General features: G+C 32.3%; 1 protein-coding gene across 1 annotated transcript; it reads right to left on the bottom strand.

The window, feature by feature from the left end:
- Positions 1-8,149: 8,149 nt before the first annotated feature.
- Positions 8,150-10,363, bottom strand: LOC117117800. The gene is made up of 2 exons (XM_033262265.1): positions 10,197-10,363; positions 8,150-9,670 (listed from the first exon to the last, which is right to left on the bottom strand). The coding sequence occupies exons 1-2, from the start codon at positions 10,341-10,343 to the stop codon at positions 9,032-9,034; spliced, it is 786 nt and encodes a 261-aa protein (XP_033118156.1). The 5' UTR covers positions 10,344-10,363; the 3' UTR covers positions 8,150-9,031.
- Positions 10,364-10,695: the final 332 nt, after the last annotated feature.

Genomic DNA, 10,695 nt, shown 5'->3' with positions numbered 1-10,695 from the left:
CATTCACAGTGATAATTAGGCCTAGTTATATTAAATTTGGAGTTTTCACAACTCCATTGGCGCTCCATATATTTGTTGAAAACAAACCACGACCGAAAAGATCTGTATTCGCTAGAACTAAGCCTAGTTTACCATACATAACGGACTGGTAGCTAGCAGTCTGGCTTAATTATAAACTAATACTTTAGTCTAGGATGTGATTTATACAGAATCTCAGAATAATCACCCCCCTCCCCTTTCCAAAGGGGCTGGGGGAGCCGGCTGGGCCGTTTCCCCCTCCCCCATAATAATATGTATGTGACAATAAACCTAGGGAAACTTGAACTTGAGAAACAATATATGCCGAGGGAGGGTTTTTCCAATTGAGGCTCTAGAGCCTGTGGCGTTTATTCAAAATGGGGCGTTTATTCGAATAAATAAGGTATAATTTATTTGTGAATTGAACCACTGAAAATGACTGGAATATTGCATTGTCTTTGCTATCTATAGGGCATTGGAATATTTCAAATTTTGTTGCATTTTGTGTATTTTATACAGAATAAATAAAAAAAATTTAAAAATTTAAAAAAAAAAAAAAAAAAAAAACCGGTATGAAATAAATGTCTCCCTCTGTCGAAGAAAAGTTTTGTAGCTAGCTTACTTTTCAGCGCCATTTCAATTTTTGGCTTCTATTTCGAGCTAAACATCGTTTGGTGTGTTATTCTGTTCAATCTATGGCATCCAGGTACAATCAGCTAGCACGTAAGCCAAATAAGCCCTAGATTAAATTAGTTTACTTTTTAGAACAAGAAACAGCAATTATTTTGTGCTAAGCATAAAATGCCTAGTGGAGTATTACAACTTAGGCCTAGGGGGCCTAGGCCTACGCCTACATGATGGCCTAGAAAGTATGCCTTTCCAGGGAGCCTGCTTTGGCTTAGGCCTCACTGTAATTTAGGGGTGGGCTAGTTGGGCCTTACTCCGAATATAGTGAGAAACCTGATGACGATGTCCAGAAAATATGTTTAAGGATTGCTGAAAGCAATTTTTTTTATTGCATATCTCATATCTGTATATTTTAAGTAGGCCTAATGTTAGGGATTCCAGAGGCAAAATTTATTTAAATAATTTCGTGATTTTTTTTACATCAGTCGAAAGCAGCATGTGTAAATAACGTTTAGGAACAAAAATTTTGGAAATCGATCCACTAATTAATGAGAAATCGTAATTACGCACCTCCAATAATTGGCTCACTTCCCTTCGCGACCAGGCAGCGCCGTCGCGAGACTGCTGATTACGTAATGCTTAGCGCCCTCTCTCGACGAAGCTAGTACTGTAATTAATCATTAATTACGCAATTCGTACGCCTAGGAAATGTTTAATAGTCATTGGAATGCTGTTTATTAAGCAATAAAATCATTTCTATGTCAGTGTGATTAAAAATACTACGCTAATTACAAATTATTAAAGCACGTGATTATCGAGTGGCATTTGACCGTCGCCTAGGCGTTGCCAAGCAAGCTTCGGTGGGCGTAGCTTCTTCTACGCACAGTAATGGTCAAAACTTGGGTACTTCTGAAACAGGCTTTTCAGTGACTGCGGCTATAAATGCTACGCAATGGAATGATATTTTCACGTATTTTTGGCTTAGTTATTGTAATTTTTCAGGACTTAATTCATGTTCTCAATATCTTAAAATACTGTATATTTAAACAAAACTCACAATTTTTTTTTTCTGTATGACAGACTTTTTTTTTTTCTTAAATTATTTGATGTTTTTAAATTTTTCCAGATTTGTAACTAGAAAGTCAAGTTAAATAATCAGTATTTAATTATTATATATTCTTGTTTGTGTTGCTTCATCTTGGTTCTGTGGCTTCTTCTGTGCTGTTATTTTTTTTTTTTTTTAAATTACTTGATGTTTAGATTTTTCCAGATTTGTAACAAGAAAATCAAGTTAAATAATCAGTATTTAATTATTATATATTCTTGTTTGTGTTGCTTCTTCTTGGTTCTGTGGCTTCTTCTGTGCACCTTCAAAGTTTGTATCGTCTAAAACAGTTGATTTAAAATATCAAACAATAAATAAAATACAACTATAATTAATTTTCAACATTTTAAGATTTATTTGGTCAATTTTATATTCAAAACAAACACATCAAACTGTCTTTAAAAACGATGTTTAATAACAGTATATGCACAATATAACCAAGTGTAATTTGTCATGTTTATTTTAAATGTTTCAAATTTTTGTTCTATGGTCAATCCAATAAAGTTTATAAATTTTGTTTCAAACAATGTATACATTATTCTGTAATTGCTATTTTTCTCAACATGCATTCAGCTTCACTTTGTCAATAATTCATTTGCTTTCTGTGGAATTAATTCCTAGGATTGCTTCTGTAATTGTTCATACCACAAAACCATGTGGTACAATCCAACAAGTTGACTTTCTCTTGAACAACAAAGCAAATGTTCAGTATATCTTGTACAGTACAATATGCAAATTTTCCACTTTAATAACTGTCTTCAAATCCTGCTGTTCAGCAACTACTGGTATTCAATAACATAGCAATGCTCGGTTTCTCATAAAATATGAGATTTTTTTCACTTGGAAAAGCATTTTTTTCGTTTGCTATTTTGTAAATTGTAAACAACTTGCAATGTTCACTTAATCTTTTAGACTTGTATTTGCAGATTTCCATCTGGATAGATGTTTCAAGTTCTTTAACTTGTAGACAACAAAGCAATGTTAATGTACTAACTTTCGCCAGGTGAAATGTATTTACAGAGTTGTGCTGTTTAGCAACAAGTGTTCCTACTGTATCTCTGTTTCATAAGCAAAATGTTTAGTAGACAACTTTATATAATTCAGGTTATCAATGCTTTCAAGATTAATTGTTCTTTAATAAATTCTAGAAGAAAAGTCAGATAATGTATCCTAAATGTTCTGTATTGCATCCACTTCTTAGTCAATTTTTTCTCCTCATGTGTGTCAAATATATATAAACCAGTCATTCTCACTCACACTGTCATTCCCAAAAAAAAATAGCAATTAAAGAATATGAAATTAACAACTTTCAAATGCAGGTCATAAAATAATATTTAAATTATAAACAAATCATGACAAATATACACTGAAAATTGAACACATACAATTAAATATTTTACATGTGAAAAACAAAATTCAAAATTGACAAATGGCACATGCAGCAATCAAAATTATTTAAGATAAATAATTATTACAATAACAATACAATTTGCAATTTTTTATATAACATAACACACAGAAATCTATTTAGAATGATTTGGAAGAGGATGATGCAAAACAAAGCAGAAAATGAGATTTCTATTGCAAATACTGTATTTTAAAAATGTACAGATTTAATTTAAATTAAAATGTTTAAAACAATCAGAAGTTCTACTCTACTGTAATACAAAATATCAATTTAATTGTACAAAGAAATGTATGATGAAAATGAAAATTATAATACTAAAGTTAGTTTTCTATTGCAAATTAGAAAGTGGCAACAATTTAGTGCTATATTACTCAGTGAAACACACTTAACATTAGTTTAAAGGAATGGGTGATGATAGCAAAGCATGGACAGAAATTTTATTTTGAAGTTTTAATTCAAAATAAAGTATCTATCATAAATCTATATTTAAATATTATCAATTATGAGTTCTATTGATCTCATTCAAATTTTAAAATGTTTTCATTTAAAGCTATATATTACTGAACGTAATATAAGATTCTAATGGAAAGAACGAAATACACAAGTGCATGATGGACAGAAATTTTATTTTGGAATTTTAAATTCAAAATGAATTTTCTGTCAGAATTTTTTTTTTATCTATATTAAAATGTTATCAATTAAAGGCTATATTCTACCTAACATACACAAAGGCATGCAGAATAAACAGAATTTTCACTGAGATTTTCAATGAAATTTCTGTTATCAAAATGAGTTTTATTGATCTCATTCAAATTTTAAAATGTTATCAATTTAAAGGTATATATTACTGAATGTAATATAAGATTCTGATAGAAAGAACAGAATACACAAAACGAAAGCATGGACAGAAATTTTATTTTGAAGTTTTAATTCAAAATGAAATTTCTATCATAAATTTTTTTTTTTTTATCTATATTAAAATGATATGAATTATTAAAAGACTATATTCTACCGAACACAAACAAAGGCATGCAGGATGAACAGAAATTTCACTGTGAATCACAATGAAATTTCTGTTATATCAAAATGAGTTTCCTATTGATCTCATTCGAATTTTAAAAAGTAACAATTTAAAGCTATACACTATTGAAACACACATTCAAATTAGTTTAAAGAATAGATTCTGATATGCCAATCAATTGTAAACTTGTGTGTTATAAGCATACAATCAAAACAAGGTTTTTTTTGTTGTTTTTTTTCATTCAATTGCAAATATTAAAAAGTGGAAAGTTTCAAATAGAGAGCAGGCTCAAAAAGAAGAAAATAACAGTGCTCCACAACCAAAAAATGTTTAACCATGCTTGACAAAGAATGGTGAAGTTTTTATACAATCCTGACAAGATTAAAATGAATCATAAATCTTTGGTATAGGGCTGAAATCAATAAATTTAAAACTGCAGCTAGAATGAAGAATGAATGAGAGATAGCCAATCTGGCATAGCTGATTTGCAAACCAAGTAGGGTTTAGCATAGCTGTTGCTCAGATGGATTAAGGATAAAATGTAAGGTGATATTGATTCAGTTTAGAGTGTCCCCCCCCCCCCCCCCCCCCCCCCCCCCCCCAAAAAAATTTGTATTTTAGCAAGAAGGGAAAGAGCTTCGTCGCTAACCATTTCTAAGGTAGAATGTGGTGCAAAGAGGAGGAAAAACTACCTCATTACCTGTATCAAAGTTACAGAATTTCTACTGCTGGAGGTTGGATTTAGACAAAGAATAAAGAGAAGGCAGAAATTTGCAGCAAACGGTAGAAGATTATGTGAATTGCATTTTAAGAAGTTGGAAAAGAAAAGGTTTGGTACTCATTTCTGATGTAAAAGTTCCTTAATATTAAAGGTGCTGTACTGTTGGCTAAAAGTAAGGTAAGGGTACAACATTTATGTTAAATTACAAAGGAAATCAAACAAAAAAATGCAGATGTAGTGCAACTTTAAGATGAAATTATTTAGATCAAGCAATAATCTCAAACATAAATGCACTTTACTGGAGTTGTGTGGATATCCCAGAAATTTAGTGAAGATTAGTTAAAATGAAATGATTAAAACATGCTATGTTTTGACCAGTGATGGCACCAGTGGGGAAGGGGTTCTAGTCTTATACCTGTCTCTTATACACATCTAGATGTGTATAACATGAAATGAGCATTAGACTGGGTGGAAAACTTCAAGGCTGGGTGGCCCAACATAACATTATTTTGATTGCCAACCTCTAATATTGTAGTCTAAAGCACAATCAGCATTGACCATGTTCAGCTATAAAAACTTGCTGTTTTTTTTATTTATTGTTCCTTTGTTCGGACCCGTCGGAAAATTTGTGGCGCCACCACTGGTTTTGATACTTACCACATCCTTAAGAACTTAAGCTGTAAAGATTTAAAAGATAAACACGTTAGACATATTTGAATCCTCCTAATGTTCATATAAATGACTTACTTTTTTAAACCTTTTTCTTCATACAATAAGTGTATTTCCCCAAGAAACAATCAAAAAAACATAAATAGAAGCCATATGCAGTATTTCGCTTAAATATTTAGTTGTGTATTATTATTATTATTATTATTATTATTACAGTAGAACCCCTCAATTGCGTACGGCACAGGCCCAGAGCCGTTCGTAATTCCTATATATTTGCACTGGTACTACTTACACTGGCATAAACTAGGCCTAGGCTAGGTCCACGCCTACAGAAAGCAGTTTCTAACCATTATGGTTCCACTCTAGGCCCCACACAAATTTGTACTTAATCAGACATTTTTACCTTTTTAAATACCTAGATTGTGGATTTGACTCCAACACAACTTCCATAGATACATGTATATTATCTATATTGATCATACAATAAAACAATCAAGCACTACATTGACTTTTAATGCTGATTAAAAAGAAGCAAAATTTGTTGCATGCACATGTGTGAAGCCATAATAAACACTGAATTTGAAGAGGCCTGTTAAAAGGCCTCCTTCACTTGAGGATTACATAGTACTGTGTAGTACGGTATGTTGTGTTGCATGCATGCTAATAACAGTTAAAATTGGAGCGGATTTGTTTATTATTATTTTTCTCTCACTTTTCACTTCACTTTTTATGACGTAATCACCTTGATTTTACTATCTTAAAATTGGCAATTTGTTAAATCATGGTTCGTAATTGAGGGTTTCTACTGTATTATTATTATTATTATTATTATTATTATTATTATTATTATCATCATTATTATTATTATTAAAATTATTACTATTATTATTAAATAAATATTGTTTAAATTTAATTGAAAATAATAAATAACATTTAAATAATTTTATTAAAAATTGCACTGGAAGAGAGGTACGTTGCACTAATGATAAACAATGGATTATTCAATACTGCAGTACTAAAATATGATGGCTGGGTACAGTCGGAAAATTTTCATATACACTAGTACTCGTATGCATCAACGTCTAATGAATAAACCCAAATCTTCATGAAAGTACTTGGATATGGTAATACCATCTCCACCAGGCCTAAACTGGTGATAATTAAAGATGATAAATATTTTAGAAAAACATATCAGGAATGAACCCAAGACTAATTTAGAATGAAAATATTTAGCAAAATTCAGCTTTTATTAGCCTACTAAGCCTGAAACTGTCGTAAACATTTCAATCTTCATATTCAAAGCCGAAGTCAGTTAGTTTCATGCCAATGTCGCCAACTTTAGTTAGGCTTTCATTGTTAAGGTTTCTGCGATGTCTGTAGTGGAGCACAACATCAAGTTGTTCCTCCCCAGTCCTGCCGGATTATAAATCGACGGGAAATCAGAGGATAGCAAATAGATAAAAAATCACATTTATTTCAGCATACATTTGGTCTTGTTTTGGATGTAATTTTTCAGGTCTGGGGAAAAAAAAAGGGTTGTGCACTTTTTCCAGCCATGGCATGTATATTTGTTTCTACTGTATTTTATCATTTTAAGGTACTGCAGTATTGAATAATGGAAGTGGTATAAATGAAGAGTAAATGAAACCTGGAATAATCAATGGGAGCAGGAGGAAAAAAAATGTGGAAAAAAATATATATAAATTGGCAAAGAATATGTTCACAGATTTCAAATTACCCTATGTAGACAATATTGAGGAACCAATGGTGCCCAGAGCTCCACATAAACAAAATAGATAATACATCACAAACAAGAAACATTTAGACGAAAACTCATAATAACAAAACAGAACACCTCCTATTATCTGGGCACCATGAGAATGAAAATAAAACAAGGCAATTCCACCAGTTGACAGGCTTAAACCTAAAAATATTGATTGCTATCTGCAAATACAATTAAACTTGCTTTCCAAAAATCAAGGCAATGAAACGTATCTGTCTACTCTTAAACTTTGACTTACAGATCATTAATTAATGGAAAACACAACAGTTTGTCATGTAAAGTAAAGGTTAACATAATTATGATTCAAGTTTTTTTTTTGGCTAATTTAAAATACAAATATTTAGCACAATTCAGCTTTATTAGGAATTGACTATTTGGCTAATGAAAGCGAGAATAAGAATATGACAGTATTGTTATTTTAGTAGAGAAGCCATAATTCTTTTCTCATAACTTTTAGAATAGTCATCTCCAATAAATGACTCACCTTAAAGCCTGTCTCTTATACACATCTAGATGTGTATAAGAGACAGAATTAAAGATGATAAATATTTTAGAAAAACTATATATGTAAGTTTTTTTTTTGTTTTTTTTTTATATTTTACTCTTTGGCATATTGGTGGAATTGTCTATAGAGGCAAGACATACCAAAACCAGCATAGTGTTGCTATATGCATAGCTAAACTAAGTAACCAAAAGGTCCACTGCAATTAATCTCAGAAGAAATAGTACATACAGTAATATGATTTTAGTACTGAAGTGCACACCGTCGTGTTGGGATTCAGTATTTCAACATTAATTATGTCATCATCAAGAACTGAGTAATTAGCCAAAGAATGTGGCAATAAGTCAAACAACTTTGAAAGTATTTGACTTTAGTAAAACAATCATTATTTCAAAGCTTATAAAATGCTGGTTTTGGTATAGCACGCCCTTAGTAAAATTTCAGATGTTAACCTGGATGACTGTGCAATATGGAAAAAATAAAGAAATTGAATAGGTACAGTAAAATCTACATTTTGCAAAAAGTCATTTGATTAATAGTGACATCATTAACATACAACTGAAGTCAGGGTTTGTAATGGGGCAGTTCCACATGTGCAGTACACAGCATTCAGAAACTATTTTGCAGCTGATTGATTTGAATAGTCAAAAAAAAAAATATTTATCACAATATGTATGTTGTACAATTATAGGTAACAACACATTAATTGCATTTTTAGCTGCATTCAATTTTTTTGGGAGGAAAAATATAAATTATTTCATTTCATTTCATTTCTATAATCAATGGTTTTATTTAGTTAATTACAGTATAAGCATGAGATACATATAAAGGAATGGCAGATGTAATTCAATTTATGAATACCCATTGATAGGGGCATTCCACAGTAATTGCGACATACGTTGCAGAAAACTAAAAGCAAATGGTCAGATGGAGCTGGTAGCCAATTCAAAAACCGGTATACCTTTTGTAATTTTATTTTGTTGAATTTCCAAATAAAAAAGATATACTTTCTTGGGTCAAATTTTAAAATAAAGTGTTTCCCTTGACTAGTTTACTAGATATAGCGTTTTAAATTCTCTAAAAATGTAATGTCCGTGACAAAAAAATACTGTGGAATGTCGCGTTACTCAACAAAATGTAGGACTAGTAACAAAAAAAAAACAAAAAAAACTCAAACCTAAAAGAAATGTACATTGTTCAACCAATATTCCTCAACCACATTTAACTCATACACACTACTCTCATCAACATCATCACCACCACCATCATCATCATCATCATAGTCATCATCATCATCAGCTAGCTCCCTATTCACATCAAAATAATATACTAAACAAAACCCTACCTTATCACTTAAACTAATAACCCTTCCCTTTAATCCTGTCCTTTCCCCATCATGTGTGTCCCAAAAATGAATAATCTTTTTCCCTACAAAAAAATCTACATTAATATCTGGAACAATTAACTCTTTTTTCAATAAATCATTTTTAATTTCTGATAAACTAAACTTAAATTCTTCCCCATTAACATAATTTATATAAACCCAACGACCCTTAACTAAAGAAACATAAGCTGGGTACCATTTTGCACAATCATCCCCTTCATTCATTGAATAATGTTCTATATACTTACCTTGTAAGTGATTAGCATCTGAAATCTTTCTTACTTTCATTCTCTTTGGGGCTGGTTCAGCTGCCTCAACCTTCTCTTTCTCTCTCGCAGCTTCATTCACAAACTTCTCCTTCAATCCTCTCAATTCATCAGCATCAACCGTAACACACTCACTCACTTCATCCTGTACATCCTCTGTCGCTACCTCCTCCAAACGCGCATTATCTATCACACTCTTTAAGATTATTAATTAAAACTCTCACACAATGTGTCCTACCCTTTTCCGAAAAATTTAAGATGCCGTTTTTATTACAATTACAAATAATAAATTTCCTAAAGCGTAACTGGGCCATGACTGCATTCTTAATCTCTCCATCACTCCTCCCATCCATCCACTCATCCATCTCAGTCACGCTCGTCCACAATCCTCCACTATCATTCAACTCTGTCGTCAACTTCTCCTTTCTCACTCGCTCCTTCACATCCTTTGTCTCTCTCTCAACACGCTTCTCCTGTCACTCGTTGTTCATGAGCATGTTGGAGTTCAGCCTTCCTCTCTAGAGCTCGAAGCCTTTGGTTACGTTTTGACTTCACACAAATCTCCATCACACGAGCATATCTCTCTGGACTCAAACTATCTCTCCATTTCCCTACGTCATTCTTCTTCAAAAGCATAACTGCTTCACATGCAATCAAAGAAGCTCTTTGCCTTATCAGGGCCGTGTCGCTACCTCCTCCAAACGCGCATTATCTATCACACTCTTAAGATTATTTATTAAAACTCTCACACAATGTGTCTTACCCTTTTCCGAAAAATTTAAGATGCCGTTTTTATTAAAATTACAAATAATAAATTTCCTAAAGCGTAACTGGGCCATGACTGCGTTCTTAATCTCTCTATCACTCCTCCCATCCATCCACTCATCCATCTCAGTCACGCTCGTCCACAATCCTCCACTATCATTCAACTCTGTCGTCAACTTCTCCTTTCTCACTCGCTCCTTCACATCCTTTGTCTCTCGACACGCTTCTCCGTCACTCGTTGTTCATGAGCATGTTGGAGTTCAGCCTTCCTCTCTAGAGCTCGAAGCCTTTAGTTACGTTTTGACTTCACACAAATCTCCATCACACGAGCATATCTCTCTGGACTCAAACTATCTCTCCATTTCCCTACGTCATTCTTCTTCAAAAGCATAACTGCTTCACATGCAATCAAAGAAGCTCGTGGTT

Source organism: Anneissia japonica, unplaced genomic scaffold (genome assembly GCF_011630105.1).
Source record: "Anneissia japonica isolate Jap-2015-1 unplaced genomic scaffold, ASM1163010v1 scaffold234_len1672027_cov178, whole genome shotgun sequence".
In the NCBI taxonomy this organism is placed as follows: domain Eukaryota; kingdom Metazoa; phylum Echinodermata; class Crinoidea; order Comatulida; family Comatulidae; genus Anneissia; species Anneissia japonica.
The sequence above is the reverse complement of the archived record's forward strand: the minus strand, read 5'-3'. Positions and strand labels throughout refer to the sequence as shown.